Source organism: Mobula birostris, chromosome 17 (assembly GCF_030028105.1).
Source record: "Mobula birostris isolate sMobBir1 chromosome 17, sMobBir1.hap1, whole genome shotgun sequence".
NCBI lineage: Eukaryota > Metazoa > Chordata > Chondrichthyes > Myliobatiformes > Myliobatidae > Mobula > Mobula birostris.
This window is the reverse complement of record NC_092386.1, coordinates 30935486-30956245: the sequence shown is the minus strand read 5'-3', so window position 1 is coordinate 30956245 and position 20760 is coordinate 30935486. Positions and strand designations below refer to the sequence as shown.

Sequence of the window (20760 nt, the reverse complement as noted above, 5' to 3'; positions counted from 1 at the left end):
GAGGTGCCCACATCTGAAAATGACAAATTTCACCAAAAAGCAAAGCAGCACATATTTTTCTAACAAATTTAAGCAGTTGTATTCATAAGCCTACATGAAAGATTAAACCTTTCTTCACCCATCACAATTTACAGATTTGTGTACTTTCTGAACAAATAGATCTCGGCAAACTTTTAATTCGACATTAAGTTCCTCATAATCGTAAGAGCCAGACAACAGTGGAAACTGATGGGTGGTTGTTTGTTTCGACTGTAATTTCTTTATGATTTCTTTGCGCGGGGAAAAAACTAGATTGGGCGAAAAAAAATATGGATTCATCTACTCCAATCAATGTCAAAAACAGTTTTAAGACATATCTGCATATACCAAAGGATTGTTTGATTTGCATGGTCTTAACATTGCGAGTGCGTGTAATGCACGTTTACAGTCAGTGCATGGGAATGGGAACATTAGTTGCCTATAAGGAGAAAGCCAGCGGACATCATCGAAGCACTTTTCCGTGATCAAACTTTCAATTATAAAACACTTTCAGCTTTGGGGAACGCGGGGGTTGATTTAAAATAGGGCGCAGAAACCACAATGCGACCACATATTGTTTCCCGTCTCTAATTTTCTCTGGCTGCTGTTCTGCTTTCTAACGGCAAAAGAACATAACATGGCACATGCAGCAATCAATCCTTAGACACAGCCGTACTGAGGCACCCGCTTAACTCCCTCAAACCTCCGCGCCATGTGTTATTAATGCTGCTCCTCGCGATGATCTAATTTTTTCTCTCTCTCTCTGTGCATATTTTGGCACAACCCACAGGTTAACTGGCGAGCCGCAACTCTAACGGATGGGTGTCTGGGGCCATGAAATTCCTTCGTGTCGGCTCGAGTGGAGGAAGGGAGTAGAATGGAGAAGGACTGTCAGACTGCACGTTCCTAGGCATTACGTGAACAAATAGCGAGTAGCCTGGGAGCAGGTTGTGTAACTTTGCTAATGTGTGAGCAACTTTAAAATCCCTTCCACCTCCACTCGAGACAGTTTTAGGAAAATGAGAGGCACTCTGTACAGCTGCAACTTTTGACAACCCAGCTTTTGAATATTATTTTGTATATACACACACACACATAATATTTTGAACTATTAAGTTGACTTTTACATTTTAAATATATTTGATGGAAATAGTATTTTTTTAAAAAAACAAATTTTCTAAGGAATTACACTTCTTCCCTCGTTGAGTTCAACGATGAATTACCAGACGTCGATATATTTAGTTAAGTTTTTTGGCCTTTATTTGACTTGCCTGCTTGTAGAAGTGAATGGGCAACGGAGGTTCTCCCGTTGGGGCCAACGAATTCAGTGGGAAAATAACGGGCGCGTTTACAGCTTGATGAGCCTGGGCACCGAGAACCAGCCGCCTCAGGACTCACGCGGGAGCAACCCTTTCGTCTTGCTGAGTGACACCAATAGCACAGCGGACAGCGGCGCCAGGCGGAGACCCTCTTCCTCAGCTCGCTCGCCCCACACTCCCTCCGGAGCCCGAGCAGCAAGACGCCAGGAAGGCTCGCTTTCAGCACAAGCACAGCAACGCCCGTCTGGTGCGAGGCGGACAGGAGCCAGTCAGTGGTCGCAGGGCACGAGTAGCAATAACCCGGGACCTTCCGGATCTCGGGGAAACTCGGAGCCCACTGGAGCCGGGTCCAGAGAGGAGCCGCGGCAGAACAATGCGAACCAAAACATTAGAGACACCCCGGCCACCCAACGGAACGCATCGAGCCTGGACAGTCGCGGGATTGGCAATGAGGATATCATGGTCGGGGATGATCCCTATAACCCCTACAAGCGCACGGACGACAACCCCTACTACAATTACTATGATACATATGACAGGCCCAGGCCTCAACCCCGCAGACCCGGCTATGGTACCAGGTACTTCCAACATGGTAAGCCTGTTACTTAAAATATATATTGAATGCATGTTTTTGAAACAAATTCTGTTTAGGAGCAAGCAATTGATTAGAAACAAACATGTTTTTGTTTGACTAATGCGAATTCGTGCACTAATTTTTCAATTTGTAGGTTTACCAGATTTAATCGCAGATCCATACTACATTCAAGCCTCAACGTACGTTCAGAAGATGCACATGTACAATCTCAGATGTGCTGCAGAGGAAAATTGTTTGGCAAGGTACGGTCTACATAATCAGAACCAGGTGCTATTCATTCTTGCTTCGTTACATGAACTCGTTTTTCTTCATTCCTGTCACAGCGACCCCGAAGGTATTTACAACTCAGGATGTTAGAGCATGCACTTCTTTACCTGGTCCCCATCTAGATTTGCATAGATGATATTAAAAAGATTGCACACATGATAATTAAAATACACTTTGTAAAATTGCCCGAGAGTTGTTAGTAAAGCCGCCAATGCTGCACTGTGCCAGGACTGTAACGTGGATATGAAGTGATTCTGTAGTGTAAGTTTGGATACAGAATCCAGAGCCAACGGTCAAGAATAAATGTTTTTGGCACCATAGCTACAGTGTAGGAGAAATGCAACGGTACAGAAATCACTACGAATTACAACGGTCTCCACTGCCAGAATTGGACTAGTTTCTGAGAAATATCATCTCCATCTTGGGATTCATGTTGGGGCTGCGTTTCCCTGCTCCTTTGTGCAAATTTATTTGAACAATATCCCATTTTTATCAAATGTTTTCAAATAGTATGTCTAAAACTCAAATGGATTTAGAATATTTCTTCTTTCTTTCTAAATTACAAACATGAAAGTTGGAGTTAATAAAGAATGGGGATTTGCGTGGTTTTAAACAATAACACAAAACTTTTTAAAACGGACTGTAGATTCTAATTGTGAATATGCTAGGCTTTCTCCTGTAGAAGCACTTGCATTAGACTCATCAATGACATTACTCGGTTTAACAGCGATTTTAAGGTGCACAAGGTTCAGAATTTTAAATGTATTATGATGGCCCTTTTTGTCTCCACTGTTGTGTTGCAGTTCAGCCTATAGCTCCGGTGTTCGGGACTATGATATGAGGGTTCTACTTAGATTCCCTCAGAGAGTGAAGAACCAAGGCACAGCAGACTTCCTTCCAAGTCGACCTCGTTACTCCTGGGAGTGGCACAGTTGTCATCGGTGAGTGGAAACTCTGACATTTAACTTTGCTTACTTAATCTCACCTTTCTAATTGTGAGGCAGTTATCTGCTCCATTGTACATTCCCCGTCTCTTCAGTCTTGCTCTTACTTCAGTTGCTCTCTTGCAACTCAGTCTTTCACTTGCATCTTTGATCGAGCTGGCCACAAATCTGAAGAGCATGCAGGTTATTCTCTGGAAGTACCTAATGAGGTGGAAGCACTTAACCTTTAAGGCATAAGATTGCCAAAGTCAATCATTTTTCAGACTACAAAAAATGCTGAGCTTAACCAAATGCCCAAAGTGCAAACTTCAATATGAAGCTCTTACTGGCACTGAGGACACAGGACAGTAGAGTATTAATTCAATGTAGGTGAACAGGATTGTATGCAAGAAAAAATCCCTCAAATCATGGTTTCTTGTTCGAAAAGTGCAAAGGCACTGGCAAGTATTTAAAGTTCTCATGATTAAGAGATCAAGATAAAAATAGATGTGACACTTTATCATTATTGGAAGTTCCATCTGTTTGATTTACCTGTCATTTTTATTTTATTTTACTTGGTGTTGTTAACTGCATTTGCTTGTTTCTTGGGTACCTTTGTAAGTGAAAGTATCAGATGGCTTTTTCCATCTGGGCCATTCTCACAAAGATACCTAATAACAAAGCATCAAACTGACACAGATCACTGCAAACTTTTGAGGACTCATTTTTTTTTGGTTCGGAATGCTATTGTTTGCATGACTTTATTTTTTTTCTCCCTTGCACAGAGTGTTGGTCTTTTATTTTTATTCTTTTTGTTTATTTAATTGGGTTCTCTTGGGTTTCTTGTTTTGTGGCTACCTATGAACAAGCAAATCTCAAGGTTGTATAATTTATACATTCTTTGATAATAAATGTACTTGAAAGCTTGGTAAATATAGTCTTCAAAAATCTAATTATCTCATGGAAGTAGAATTCCCCATTCCTGACTTCATTTGCTACCAGTCAAGGAAAACACTTGACAACCAATAATGGTGACACCATGAAGCTAACTGAGTAACTAATCGTACTGCAAAGTTGTTACAGACAGAAAAGCAGGAAGAAAATAAAAGCACAACTTAAGAGCGGCACAGTAGCTTAGCGATTAGTGTAATGCTATTGCTTTGCAAGTGACCCAGGTTCTCCGCGGATATCCGCCCAGAATTTGTAGGTTCTCCCCATGACTGTTAGAGTTTCCACTGGATCCTTCATTTTCGTCCCACATTCCAAAAAAAATTACAGATTAGTAGATCATTGGTCACATGGGTGTAATCGGGTGGTGTGCGCTTGTTGGTCTGGAAGGCCCTGTTACTATGCTGTATCCCTTAATAAAATAATACAATATTTAGCTATTTTTATAGTATTTTAAAAAATAGAAAATAAAAATTGGCACATCTGGCGATGCAGTATCACAAAAAGTAAATATAAAAATAATATAACTTCTTTTATATTTGGGGAAAAATATTTGAGGGAATAGTAATACAGGTCAATGTATTTACCAAGTAGAAACAATAACTTAGGCTTTCTCCACCTTCCTTTGTAGTCCTATTGGAGAATCTCAGCCTGAAACCTCGATTGTTTATTCCTTTCCACGGATGCAGACTGACTTGCTGAGTTCTTCAGGCATTTTTGTTATGTGTTACTCTGGATTTCCAGCATCTGTAGAATCTCTTGTGTTTACAATAACTCAATATGTCTTTAAAAACACATTTAGACTTCATATAACAATGTGTTTACATTTTCAGGGTAAATATCTGAAATGTTCATTAATTCACTTTAATTGTGATGTGATTCAAAGGTTCATTTATTATCAAAGTACACAACTCTGAAATTCCTCTTCTCAGCTGATGCAGTGTTTAAGCTTGTGGAGAAATGACAAATCTTTGACACTGGCCTCTGGGTTTCCATGTTATAGCATGTGACGAAGTCCTGAATTTCCTATCACTTTTATAGTTTAGACCATCAAACACTGATGGCTTAGTCATCAATACAACAGCAAAATATTTCTTTATATTTCTAATTCTTAAAGACACATCCAGCAGAAACCTCTCGGGGGGAGAGTGGTTTTTAGATTTGTTGCTCAGTTATTTCACATTGCCTAGTTACTGAGCTTTGACATTGAATGTATAGTGCATAACTTGCTTCAGGAATATTGATGGATCTATGCTATCATTAAAGTAAAAAAAAAACAACTTGAGGTTGTTACCAGCAGAAAAGACAAGAGCAATCAAGTATATGCAACACATTTGGACTTCCAGAACGCCTTTGATAAGCTGACCATCTATAGATTATCAAACAAATTGGAGTACATTAGGAGTAATATATTGGGGTGGAGTGAGGATTTGGTGACTAGCAAAAAATAATAGCAATTAAATGGTCAGGCTTGGCTCCGGATGATATGACCAGGGGGTCTAGCCAGGATCAGTGCTCACACAGGGATTCAAATGTATTACATCAAAGTTTGCTGATTAGTTGCAGTGTGGGTTGGGAAGATGATGTAGAGACAAATAAACTCTTCTCGGGCTTCCAGACAGGTACAGGTATTGATTATAACTGATGTTTCAATGACAAACTGCCATCTTCATCAGGAATGATGCCTGGGTATGTCTAGTCTAGAGGTATGTATACCCCTGTAGGCCATCCTTCCTGATTGGAGGCATGTATGGAAAGGCTAGGTGAACAGGCAATGAATGGAATGTAGTGTAGAAAAATTGGCAATCATCCATTTGTTAGGAGTAATAGAGAAAAGGTGGAGTTTAGTTTTGAGAGACTGGAAGTTGTTGGTGTACAAGGGAACCTGATGGTCCATGTAAATAGGTCACCAATTGTTAATGTACAGCAACCAAGGAAGGTAAATGGTGTGTTCACTTTTATTGCTTGAGGATTTGAGTATAAGGCAAAGTGATACCTAGCCACCAATACATAGACCTCTGGTGAGGCATCACCTGAAATGCTGGACAAAACTCTGGTCTGTACTCATGAGGAGGGATATATTTGCATAGAAGAGTGCAGCAAAGATTGGTCAGGTTGAATTGTAGTTTTGTGTGTTTGCTGTATGAGGAGTGATTAAGCTGTCTGGGCCTGATACTGAATAAAGTTTGGAAGAATGAAAGGAGCCTGATGTGGTATATGTACAGTGAATATTTCAAGGTGCAAGGACCCCAGTCTTAAAATGATGGGTTGTCATTCAGGACAGGTAACAAGAAATTCCTTCCCAGAATGTAGGGATTCTTTAGAACTCATCACTTCAGATGCTTGCAGAGGTTGAACCACTGAGTATACTCGACAGAGAGGAAGAGATTATTCGATGTTTATGGAATCAAGAGATTTGGGGATAGTTCAGGAAATGGTGCTGAGATAGATTAGTTATGAACTTATTGAATGATGGAATGGGTACAAAGTCTTGAAAGGCCTACACTCACATATACAGTATTTCTTAAGTTGTGTATTTTTTTGCTGTCTCAAAGTAGTTTTTCACAGAAATACCAACTTGAGATCGTATTAAAGATAAGGTGGTTGTTTTTTTTTTAAATGGTCATGTACTTTACTCTTTGAAAAGATGTGGTAGAGATATAGAAATCAAACAGTATCTACATTAATGATTGAAGATTTATCTCATGGATATTGGAAAAAAGCATCAAGTACAAAGCTGGACTTTCTCTAAGCTTTTATTTCTCTTGATTATATGTATTTTTATTTTATTTAGAGATTCAGTGCAGAATAGCCCTTTCGAGCTGCACTGCCCAGCAACCCCCAGGTTAACCCGAGCTTAATCATGGGACAATTTACAATAACCAATTAACCTATTAATTGGTACATCTTTGGACTTTGGGAGGAAACCCACACATTCCATGGGGAGGACATACAGGCTCCTTTCAGATGATGTTGGAATTGAACTCTGATGCCCCAAGCTACAATAGTGTCGTACTAACTGCTATGCTACTGTGGCGGCCATTGGTCTTCCATTGTTAACTTAAGTTGGGAAACCTTGGTACACTATAAAAAAAAATCCAACCATTGTTAATGGCTGAATAAGGAGACAAAGAAACAATAAAGAAAAGAATTGGTTAACAAATGAGTAAAATGTATATAATCAGTCACTGGCTATGGAGTTGTATGTGTACTTGTGGCTTAGAATTTTAATAAGCCGATGGACAAAAGCCTTCTATGGGGAGAAAAAAATAGGGTCCCATATAGTTCTTAAATATATAATTAAAATAAAATATTCCATGTGTGGGAACACTGGGAGATTAATTGTTCTGTAATAAAATTTCAACATTTAACTTTATAGCTTTTTGGATAGTACTAGTTGGCACCTGAAATGGAAATAAAAAGTTATTCAGCAAAGATGAATTGATTGCTTTTGGCAATGATGACAGAGGGTATTAATGTGTTGAGGGTTTTACTATGTCAGCAGATTGTTCTGATAGAAGTTGGAACCAATTCATTTGTATTCCTTTTCCAGCTTCATAGTCCATAGGCCATTTTCAGGTCATTGCCACACTGATTAGATTCACAAGTGTTTTGGGTGGTTCTGCATCCAAGTTCCAAATAATGTCCATAAGAGAATTATTTAGTTTCTACCCTCTGATTGCTCACAGAAACTGACTTGTTAAGATCCCAGTTGCAAGAAGATGAAATCTGCATCACATCACTTGATAGCAATGTACACTGGCACTTCAATATTTGATCCAAATGAAACAAAAACAAATGCATTACATTATAACTTTTATCAGATATTTTTGTATTATTCAATGAACATCTAAATTCTTTATTCAGATAGCTGGTTTCAGCATTCTAGGATTGATTTATTTTATCACAGAAAACTCAAAATTGTGATCATCAAATGTAGCAGAAAGACTACTTTATGTCTCTGATGTTGACTGGACTTTCCCTCCACAACGGTTGTTCATCAGTCATTTTTACCAGTGCTGTCCATTTACACTGTAGGGGTTAAATATCTAGGGAGGATTTCATTAGAAATAACAAAAACAGTAAGTGCAGGGAGCAGCAAATATTTAACAGGTGAAGTTGCACCAGTGAGCTGAGAAAGAAAGGCAGCATTTTTAAGGTTGCACAACTTGATACATTGATCCTCTTCCTTACCACATGGATGCCACTTGATCTATAAGTTATTTCCAGAATTTTTTGGATCTCCTGCTCTGCAGCTCTCAGATTTTGGAGATAATTTGTCCATAGATGAGTGTCAATGAAGGTAGTTTTACTTGGCAGAAAGTGGCGAAAGGAATTATGATCAACAAATTCAAAGGCTGCAAGGAGATCATTGAGGACAAAGGTGGCCTCTGTGAAGTGACTACAGTCACATACAATGTGGCTTTAACTTTAGGAGGGAAAGATAGATCTGATAGATGAAATTCATGTGGAAAACTGAGAAATTTAAATGTGAAGATGAGAGGATACACTCAAAATCTAAGAGAGGAAAGGAACAGTGAGAATGTTGTAGTTAATATAGGGCGGGAATTTTGAGGCTTTTCCATGGCAGTGTATCAAGAGATGGGACAGTATACCTCTAAGTTGGCAACAATGCACCCAGGGCAGAAGACTGCTTAATCACTGGATGGGTGAGTTAGTCAGTTTTATAGATTTGATAGATTAGCATAGCCTTAAAGCAGGAGAGAAAATCATGTGACAAAAGCGCAATCAGAGATTCGATAGAATGTTCTCTGAGCATGATAAACAATAAAAGTAGGGTGGAGTGAAGCACAGAAATGAATGGTGTTTATCTCTTTGACAAATAAATCATCATCTCTGCCTAATTGTTGGGAATGGAAGTGGTTTATCAATTCAAAATCCTCACTGGGTGATTGATCTTGATCAGAAGAGATGAATGCAGTTAAGCCATTTTCAGTGAAAGCTGGGTTCACTGGTCAAATGCCAGGTACTTTCAAGTTTGAATTTAAGAGCTGAGGGCACTGCATTTGACAGAATGACCAGAATAGGAGATCATTATTGGTTCATAACTTGTAATATAATATATAATAAGTGCATATTCTTAGTCTATGAATTGTATGCATGGAGGAGATTATTATGAAGATCACTCTAAGAGGACCACAACCTTGTCTTTGGGTTTGGAGACTTGTCTGCCTCAATGACCCAGAGAGCTATGTTGTCTGGAGTCAGGACCTTGTGCTTTAGCTCTCGGTAGGGTCACCCATGCCAAACAGGTCAGACTAAGAGGAGTCCACCAGTCCTCCAGGTTCAGGGTTCAGCTCAGGGCTAACAACCCTGACTGGTCAAAAAAAAATTGTTATGGAAACAGCAATGAAGAACCCTTCTGTACAGACAGAGATGGAGGATCTTTATTGTTGCCCCAAATGCCAACGGTGTAATGGACAGTAAGTATATATTTAGTTTTCCATATGATCACCCAAAATTAGGACCTTTTATAAGGATTAATTCCTATTGTTCGTGCCGATAGTGTGCATTTTGTTGTTCTATTTCCTGCATCACAATAGTGCCTTCACTTTAATGGTACTTATTGCCTGAAAAAAATTGTGACTCCCTGAAGTCATGGAATATAAATGCAATTCTTTCTTTCATACAAAAAATATTGTATTAAAGAAAAAACTGTAAAGATTCAATTTTATAATCAAGTTGCTAAATTACTTGGGTAATGAATATGTTCAACCAATTACCAGTTGTTCAGTTGGCAAGCTATCTAGCCAAAGTAAATAATGAAACTTTCCTTCCATAATTTAGTCTAGCATACCCAAGTGATTTTACTTGCCATATCACCATTTCAAATCTCCCATGCTGCTTATCATTGTTGTTTTGCTTTACATTAATCCTAATGTTAACTTACTTTCTCTGTATAGTCTTTGAATTCAATATACCATAATTACAGAGCTAACTTCCAACAACAAGTTTACTTTAGTCAGCTGGATGACTGATTTGCAAATATATCCATTAGTTTAAGAGTCTCCAAAGCATAAAAAAATTCTCCAAGATACAATACTGTCCATAAGTTGTAGCCACATATATATTTAGGGAGCCTAAGACTTCTGCACAGTACTGTAGTAATTTTTATATATTGAACTGTACTTCTGGGGCTGCAAAAAATTAATTTCATGACATATGTGAGTGATGATATGGGTCACTGCTGTGGACTGAGAGTGGGAAGAGGGCAGGGAGAGAGGAAGGAGCGGGAAGCACCAGAGAGACCTTTTGTAACGATCAATAAACCAATTGTTTGCAATCAAATGACCTTGCCTTGTGTCTCCGGGCTGGGTGTGTCATCACTCCCCCCCCCCCCACCCCATGACACGGCACTCCTTTTCTGCCACCTGCCCCACAGACCTCCCATGGTGCTCCATCCTGACCATTCTCAACATCCTTTGTGTCCTCCAGATTTACAAACTCACTCTTTGCTCCATGTTGACAAATACAGCACTGTGCAAAAATCTTAGGCACCATAGCTATACATAAGTGCTTTTGCACAGTATTCTAGTTTTTTTTCCACACTTAGCAGGCTCTTTCCATAGTAGCCCAAGCACTGAGAGCGTGGGCTAGGTTGACAGAGCTGAAGATCAGGGAGTTCAAAAATACCAAACAACATTCAAATTCAGAGTTCTGGCAAGCTTCCTGTTTTGACAAATTCATTTTACCACAAGCACAGTAACAGTAAAGTAAACTCCATATTATAGGCATTACCACAGCATGGATGAATTTAGCCATTATGATCTCCTGGATGCCACCACCCATAGAAAAGTTGCTGAAGGTCATAAAGCGAGCTTTTGCCTGGAGGACACCACCTGTGACTATGGCTACTACCGAAGATATGCTTGCACAGCACATTCACAGGTATGTGAAAAATAAGTTAGTCATATTGATCAGCTTAGAATTGTTTATAATGCATGAAGGAGACTAATTAGGTCATATGCTGACACCTTCAGATGACCCTATGCATTGTCTGTATAGTCAAAGAAAACCAAGCTGTGCGTGCTTAGTGGAGCTGAGCGATCATAGACATTGGGTGGGTGGCCTGCTTCTGAACCATAACAATTCCATTCCATTTCCAGACCTTGTTTTGCACAGCTAGCCCACATAGAATGAATTATGATATAAATGTACAAGATGTAGTAAAAAGCTCAAATGAATGGCGAGTAATACTTAACTCATAGGAGAAAAAGAGAGAGAAAACATTTGTGACTCATTGAGATTTTATCTGTAAAATTCCTTCAGACTAAATTGCAAGTGAAAAGTTCAAGGACATATTTAGTGGCACAGAGGTGAAGGTTACATGTGGGAATTTCTTAAGGAATTGTTGAATGTAATGTGTATTGTCAGGAAAATGGGACCCTGTCTTAGAAAGTGCTTCGTTACGTGCATGGAGTGGTAAGAAATTGAGTAGAAATTTAAGAAAAACTGTAAACATGGAAGAACTCAGGCAGCAAGCAACAGGGATTTGCAAGGAATCCAGGAATTGAGGGAGGGTGGGGTGCAAGTGGTTGTAACTGATTCTGGTGTCCTTTGCTTTTGAATTGCTTTGCAATGCTGAAAGTTTAGCTTTTCTTAAAATGGGCAATTTTCACTCAATTACTTTTGTTGCTGTTTAGGTTTTTAATGATCACCCTTCATTTCATGTGTTAACACTTGATTAATTATTATATAGTCTTAGATGTTTAAGAGAACTTAATTTTTTAAATGTAGGTAGAATTTCTAGTTCTAATAATAGTGCAGACCAGCACTTTCAAAATGCTGACCTGCACAGATGTCTGGATGTTGAAAAAGCATCCTATCTATATCAGGCTAACTTTTACTACTTTGCCAAATCATAAACTTTTCGCCTTCTGCAAAGGATCTCGGTCAGCAGAACCTGATTCTACATTTACTGTTTCGAGTAGCCTGAGATGTTCAAATCCCATTGTTTTATTGGTTTACATTTGCAATAATTTTGCTGGCGATGGTACTTCCTTCTTGAGTGTGGAAGATCTGAATCAAGTCAGGCTTATTGAGAATATAAAGAATGCTTTTAGTTTTAAATCAGAACTGAACAGTGTAAGAAACCATTTAGTTTCATTTATAGAAATGTGGGAGGAAGTTAAACTGAACAAACATGGCTGTTAACACCAGCAAACATGCTTCTTGTTATCACAGACAGCATTGCTAGTATATGTGGTAAGTAAAAAAGGCTTCTGGTAGAAATACACTACCTTTCTTATTTAACAACTCTTGTTGCCAACTATGAATTGCCTTAACTGTGGATGTTTCTGAAACTATAATATGGTATCTATGTAATAACTTTAAGAGTGCATATCTAGATATTTCATATCACCATTGAAGCAAAAAGTCCCATTCGACATAGCATTCATCAGGGTTAAAGATCAAATGATGACATTAAGCTTGTATCAAAATAATTAAAAAAATAAAACCACTGCTCTCTGTAAGTTCCTTCCTGACTATCTGAGGTCTGTTTATTAGGAAGAATGGGAGTTCGGTTGTTGTTACTAGATTAGAAGCTATTAATTCAAAAGGTAACACATTTAGAATAAAACTGTCACTCAAAAATTCTAATGAGAGCTGTCAGATTGTTGTGATTGTTAATGAAATATTGTAGAACTGTTGATTTAATCATCTAACTCTCTGAAGCTGAACTAAGTAACCAGACTGATTTGATATTAGAGATAAATATCAAAGTATAATCTTCACAAAACAGTTTTGGCCTTAAAATGTAATTTTTTAATGAAAGAGTCCAGTAAACCAAATGTAAGATTTATTTCTAATTCTGTTATACATTTTGTATATGAGTTTTCTAACTTTGTTGACTGAATTGCTTGTAGGGATTGAGCCCAGGATGTTATGATACCTACAATGCTGACATTGACTGTCAGTGGATTGATATTACTGATGTTAAGCCTGGAAACTATATATTGAAAGTAAGTGTTATTAAACAGTTATCTGCTTAAAAAAAAAATCACATACAGGGAATTGTTACTGACCTGTTTCCTTTTCGTTTACAGGTTGCAGTAAATCCTAGCTATTTGGTTCCAGAATCAGATTACGGTAATAATGTTGTTCGCTGTGACCTTCGTTATACAGGCCACCATGCATATGTCTCAGGCTGTAGGATTTCACAGTAAGTGCATGTGAACTTATCATGGATGATCAAAGAAAATGTTCTGTACATACAAAGTATTAAAGTTGGTATCAAGTGTGAAATTACATCTTGCAACTTTAAAGTGACACAATGAATACGGATGTGCAAATATTACATCAGCATAAGTGATCCCTGCTTTTGTGAATTAACATAGACAGTAATGACAGTCTTCATACATCAGTGTAGTAGGGTTCCAAATCAATTTTCCTGTGAAAATATAAAGCTAACAATAACAAAACAAGTAAAACAGGTTGCAGTAGTTCAGAAATGTTTCTGAAGTTGTCATTGTAAGTTATACAATAGTAAATCATCAAAATATTCAATGAGAGCTGCAAATTAGAACCATATGTATTAAATATTAGTTACATGTATTTTTTTGGATTAGTCTTAATAAATGAGAAAATATTACAAACAAGTTTTACCAGAAACATATTGCACATTCCTGTAATGTAGCCTAGAAAGCATTTGCAATATATCACTGACTTGGCAATCGTTATTTTTCTGTCAGTTCTTTCCTGGCAAGACTGCAATTGTGAGCAAGTCTAATGCTTCAGAATAACACTTATTAGAAAGAAAGCAAACCAGTTGGAGCACTCGACTGAGAACAATGAAAAGCTCTGATATTTTGTTCTCTCCGGTGACTTTTTATCACATTTTTGAATCCTGATAACAAAATTAGGAAATAAATTCTCAATTTTGGTATCAACTGAACTCTATATCACTGTAACTGATTTCTAAATTTTCTTTCTATCCTGTCTCTTAGGTCAGGGAGAGACAAGGCTATTCCATTTACTTGTTTGAGAGCCAATATGGTTGGTGAAAGTAATGCTGTGCTCCCATTTCTCCCCAGCTGCTATTGTTGAGATTTTTCCTTCATCTCCATCAGTTCCATTTACTTTTCTGTATCCAAGGGTGCTGATGTTGCAATTTGAAATACTTATTCTTTTTAAAAGATGATTAAGATAATATCTTCTTTATGGAAGGTCCAAATATTCAGACAGTCAAAATACATTTATGGTACTAGTTGAAGTTAATGGCCCAAACAGAAACAAGAGAAAATTTGCAGATGCTGGAAATCCAAGCAACACACACAAAATGCTGGAGGAACTCAGCAGGCCCAGGCAGCACCTATGGAAAAAGAGTACAGTTGACCTTTCGGATGGAGACCCTTCATGAAGCTAATAGCCAATATCTTTCTCCCCAGTGTAGGAGAGTCCAAAATTAGAGGGCATAAGTTTGAAATAAGAGGAGAAAGATTTAAAAGGGATCAGGAGGGGCAACTTTTCAGAGACTATGGTGAGTAAATGAAACAAGATGTCAGAGGAAGTGAGAGAGGTGGTTTGTAAATTTGAAAAGTAGGGGTGGGGTGATTAAGCATGGAGATGTAGGATAAAGAAGTTGACATAAGCATCTTACCATTTTCTCTGGTTTCAGCCCCAGTGCTGATATGGCCAGCACTGTCTGATCCCTGTAGGCATCAGGATTTGCAGCTGCTTACTGCCCTTCCCAATCAGTGCCTGATGTATTAAATAATGTGTTGTCCTTGTAACAGTGTGACGGACAATATTGAGCAGTACGTTTGGGTTTTGCAGGGCAGAAACACAGAAGTCTGGAATGCACTACCACTCTTGCTGCATTTAGTCAGCAGCTGATCCGTTTTTTAAAAAAAGTTTTTATTTAGAGATAAAGCACAGTTTAGGCTCTTCTGACCCAGAAGCCTGCACCACCCATTTAGACCCATATCACCAACTGACCTGCTAACCCATACATCTTTGGAATGTGCGAGCAAACCAGAGTACCCAGAGGACACCCATTTGGTCACAGAGCGAATGTACTAACTCCTGAAAGACACTGGCAGAACACGAGCCCAGTCACTGGCACTGTAATAGCATTATGCTAACCGCCATGCCACCCTGCTGCCTCAAAGAATTTGGGTTCTGAGTTCTTCACATTTGTTTAGCTGTCAGCGTGTTCTACTCCATTGTTTTTTGTCCCTACCTCCCTGCTTGGCAGATTTTGATTCTTTGTAATAATGAAAGTTTTCCTTATATGAACTTCATACTTGGAATGTGTTTAGGTTGGAACCAAGTTCATCTGTAATCAAATTTCCCTTTCCTTTTCAGATATTAACTTCACAAAGAGCTAGATATGTTAAAGAATGGATTGAATCAATAACATTTCCAAGTCACAAAGCAAATCAAACTTCAGTCTCTTGTATGGCACCATTTCAACTTAAACAACCCAAAACAGGTATTATTTGCTGAAGATGTTGAAATCTATGAGAATGAGTATTTCCATCTTAAAACCCACAACACTGTGTTGGGGCTTTGGAACCCATCATTACTATTGCAGTGGAATTTATTTACTTTAGCTCGTTCATTATACTGTAGATTGGTATTGTGAAGGCACTGGTACAGTTTTATCCACTCTGCCTAAATACATCACCTATGACAAAGAACTACAGTAGGTATAATGCCACATAGTATTTTATTAGTGAATGAGTTAAGAAAAGTTTGGTGTGGTTAGACTATTGTTATAGCATTTTATTATAAAAATTTATTAAGAACGTGATTATACTAACTCAATCACCTCAAGAAAAGTTACTTTCTGACCTGAAGGGCACAGCATCCAGATAACCACTGAAAAGAAATTCATGGGATTAGGTTTGTTTCATCAAAAAAACCAGAAGAATTAAAACACATATGCCTTTGAATATATTTAACAGCACTTCAATTACATTCCATGCGCTCACCTGAACAGTGAATCCTTTGTTAAAGAATGACAATCGTGACTGTACACACTTGGCTATACCAGTTGTAATCTCAGTTGAAACTAAAGTTATTATTGTTTTGTCATTGTGTATTTATGCAGCAAAGAGGTGTGGTAAACATTCATGCACTTAAGCTCATCAGCAGAGATCCTATTAATATATAAATCACTATCTCATTTAAAATAATACATTATTGTACATCACTTCATTCAAATGGTTAAGGCTACCTCTGACTTTTTGTAAATTGGAGCCTGAACTTTTAATGACAATACCCCCAGTCACTGGGTGATATTTATTCCGGTGGAATAAATGTTAAAAGTCATTTCATTCTTTTGTTCTACATTAAAGAGCAGAATTATAAATTCATATTCTAAAATCTATGATATCAAATTATGTAAATATGAATATAAGAGTTTATGAATGAAACCGCTCATGATTAAAGGCCTATTTCTGAGACTGATGAATAAAGATAGTTTGATTGAATAACAACTGTAACTGTGAAGATATTTCACTGTTGAAGAATATTCTAATAACATTTTCTTTGAAATACAGTGTACACAAAGTAATAATAATGAAAATGAAATGTAATTATCAATTTGATGTAAATTTTCATTTTACATTTAGTGCAGTTTTTGCTCACTGAAACAAATCCACAAATATGAATAAACTCTTCTCGGCATCCAGCCGGGTACAGGTATTGATTATAACCAAACTCTACCGTCTCCTTCAGGGAAGCCCAAGAAGAGTTTATTCGTCATATATGCCAGGAAAGCACTAGATGCTTTTTCAGATCCACAAACAATTTGAACTTCTAGTTATCAAAATATTGATTATTATTTATAAGTGAAGAAAAACATCAAGGACTTAAATAAAACAGTATCATAAATATTTAAGTTCACAAATGAAAAATTAGATTTTTGCCAAAGTCGAGGCCTTCATTCTGGAAAAAATAAAAGATTAAAACAAAGTGGTTTCATTTCTAGAATTGACTTCTGCAGTATAATCCCTTTTTAGGATTTCCACTGACTTTGTGTGAATTTAAGATTTAAATTAGAAATAATATTTATAAAATGGCACAATAGTATAAATGCATTGGTCACTTATGTACATTGACAATTCGGACATATCCAGCTGTTTCCATATAGGCACTAGGAAATATTAGGACAACTTCAATGTTTATAATCAATAACTTCTGCAGAAGTGAGTTACTTGCATTCTCCAATTTTAGTATGAACAATCTAGCAGATGTCATAGCAGGAGGCCAGTACTGGACACATGGAGGAATATGGCACACAATAAAAATATGAAGTTACTTGGTACTGTAAAGAAAGTGACTCATAAAATTTATTCAGTTTCTAATTTTAAAGATTGTCTTTGGTTTGTCACCTAAATTATGGTGATCCCTCCCTCTTTAAATTATTGTGTAAATAATGTATAGTTATTGGATAAGCTGCAGCTTATGTGACTTATCTTTGATAATGGTGACCTAACACCATCATTCGCTGCAGTGTTGCCAGAATTGGATTACTGATCATATAGGACTTGAATTTTTCTGTTTTTATTTCTGCTTTAGTTCAGTTCTTTATTTCTTCTAGTAGTTTTGGTAAAAAAATGGTTATTTTCAGTTACTAAAGAAAACCAATAAGATGCATCAATTTTCAATCACTTTATGCACAATTAAATCAAAAATAACAAGGAATCAGTAGGCTGATGTGCTATCTCTCTGCATGGATTCTTCAAGCTATAGGGCGATGCTGATTTTTGATTTAAAATGAATTTGTCCAGATTTTAGAGGGATGTGTGTGTGTGTGTGTGTGTGTTTGTGTGTGTGTGTGTGTGGGATCCCTTCAGGTGATAGACACACTGATAAAGGATGGCCTTAACTCTGGTCTTTCAAGGAGCCGGTAAATTTTTATCATTCCTGCTGGTGTCTTATTCAACATGCATAAAAACTCAAGTGAGCCTGTTTTGTAATCTGCCGGGTACAACATCTCATCGGTTTTCTTTTACCAAGGCAGTCAGCTACTTGGTTGAATACTAGGAACTTTTCACAAAACTTCAGTCTCTGGAGCAAAATCCCCTGATTGAACAAAATCTTTAATTTATCTAACATAATTAAGAACATCACTGGGTCCCTGTGATACCATTTTACCTACTTGTCCCCTCTTAACTATTTTCATCTCACTGGCCAATGCATGCTACATGCAGCACCCTGATAGCAACAGGTATAGTCTGCACGGCTGCCATTTATTTAGTATTTTATTGGCTTAGAATATAAAAAGTGATAATTTACAGGTAGGTTTTTAGGAGTGTATATATATATAAAATTAAAATATTAAATTTTATATATTAAAATTGAAAAATTCAAGCCCTATGTATATAGCGCATATCACAATAATACAAACTGTTAGAACAGTCTGCTTAGTAGGGCCTGTAAAGTACTAACAGTATTGATTCACGCACATCAAAACTTTGAGATGAATTGTAGGTCTTTGTCCCGATATATCTGTGCCAGCTCATTTATCCGGTTTCTAGTTAGACAATGCCATTGAATCTGCTTCCACTACCACTGAGGAAGTGCATTCAGACAACAACTTGCTGCGTAAAATAAATTTCCCTTTGGTCCTTACACCAATCAACTTAAATTAACCAGCCTTTCAAACAATAATATAGTTTTTCCTCAATTTTTCTGTCTGAGGTACCCTATAATTTTGAGTATCTCCAATAAATCTCCCTTTAATCTCCTCTGCCCCGTACTTTCCCAACTATGCATTCAACTGAAGCATCAAACATTACCAGATGTGAGAATACATCTGCACTGCACCACATCCAGGGACTGACATTATTCCTTTGTAAAATGCAGCATCAAGAATTGGAAACAGTATAGGCAATGTCTAACAAATGATTGTAGGGAATTAACACAGTTCTGGTTTCAAATTTATATATTTTTTAAGTATTCCACAAAAAACATTATTTGGATTATATACTTGACACTTGCTTGACATTTTTTTAAACACTGTAATTAAGATTTAAAGGCAACCTGAATACTCATTCCATGACTGACTTTGGTGTCAGTAGGCACCTTTAGAGCCCAACAAGTATGACCTGCCTAAAGTTTACCAGGTGGCTGGCAGGTTGTAAAAGAGGCCCAGTTATTAAAGTTGGTTGACGCCTTGCACAAAGATAGGTTGGAAGTCATAATCCATTTTTATTGCATTTAGTCCAGGAATTTAAAGTACTTTTAATCAGATAGAAGATGAGCAAGCTTCAAATTGGTCAGAGATTTCAGCACAATTTCCACATCTAGACTGTTGGATGAAACAACACAAGAGTTATTAGCAATCCAATAAACAATATTCATTTCACAGCTAACTAAAATAGTCTATTCCAATCAAACAGTCATTTTCACTAGCATCATCAATGCACAGTGGGGTTGGCAAGCAGTAGTATCACAATTGCCTGTAAAATACTGAAAACGACTCTGAAGCAGAGAAATTGTCATCATCTTCCTGTTCTTAATCTGAATCATGCAGTTTAGGCTTAATTTTGTCCAGGTAAAATGGTGTCAAAGTTAAAGGACAAAACCCAACATTTTGTTTTAAAATCATGAATTAAAGATGTATTTTTCCTCTCTTAGTGTGCTGATAGTGGAAAGAAAGGTCCAGTTATCAATGTTAGGCTTACTCCAGAGGCGCTTGCTCATAGCTGAAGTGTAATATCAATTATGGAAGAGAACACCGCTTCAAGTGGGGGTAAAATAAACATACATGTGTAACAAAAGTTATATTTATTGGCTATAGGGAAATGTTTTTTTTTCATAAGAAGTGCTAGCATGAAGGCAAAAGAAATTAGGTTAGCCAAAAATTAATCATAGACTGCAGGTTTCCTCTAAGTAAAAGAACATGCTGAAATGGGTTTTATTCTTGGTTGATTTTCTATAAATGTTACGCATCTTGCCACAAAAGGTGCATTTCAATCTTAAATTTCATTCAAAATATAGAGAAAATGCTGTTGCTGAAAACATGCTCAGTAATAAATAACAATGTAATTCCACTAAGGTTCCAAACCTGTTTTGGTGCATCTCACTATATGTATCTGCTTTGTACTGAATTTCATAACTTTTAGCTGCAGGTAACTTTTATGTTTAGAACTTAGTGTATCTCTACTTGAACCTTGTAGTTACTGTATAGAAATAATTTGTAGATGGTAGACATGTAATGGTCATTGCTATTTCATAACCCGAGTTATTTGCCAATATCAGATTGTGAGATCTTAATTTGAATAAAAACATTTTCAACATGTGATTCTGCTTTATGATTGCACCCACCCCTTCATTTTAAGATATACTGCATTAAACTAGGTAAGTGATTGAAATAAAATCTTTACAAATGTCATGTTTCGTATTCAGTCAGGTGCAGCAGAGAAAGCAACAAATGACATTGTGACAGTAACTGTCCATCATATCGACAGTGCAATCTATAATTCATCTTGACTTCAAAAGTTTGTGTCCATACGGCATAGAAGCAGAATTAGGCCACTTGGTCTGTTGAGTCTGCTCTGCCATTCCATCATGGCTGATTTATTATCTCTCTCAAACTCATTCTCCTGTCTTCTTCCTGTAACCTTTGATGCCTTGACTAATCAGGAACATATCAACCTCTGATTTAAATATACCCAAAGATTTATCCTCTAAAGCTGCCTGTGACAATGAATAC

At 37.2% G+C, this 20760-nt stretch overlaps 1 protein-coding gene across 1 annotated transcript; it reads left to right on the top strand.

Moving 5' to 3' along the window:
* Positions 1-965: 965 nt before the first annotated feature.
* On the top strand, positions 966-20349 carry LOC140211583 (protein-lysine 6-oxidase). The gene is made up of 7 exons (XM_072281457.1): positions 966-1929; positions 2066-2174; positions 3003-3140; positions 10823-10979; positions 12959-13054; positions 13139-13254; positions 15399-20349. The coding sequence occupies exons 1-7, from the start codon at positions 1233-1235 to the stop codon at positions 15403-15405; spliced, it is 1320 nt and encodes a 439-aa protein (XP_072137558.1). The 5' UTR covers positions 966-1232; the 3' UTR covers positions 15406-20349.
* Positions 20350-20760: the final 411 nt, after the last annotated feature.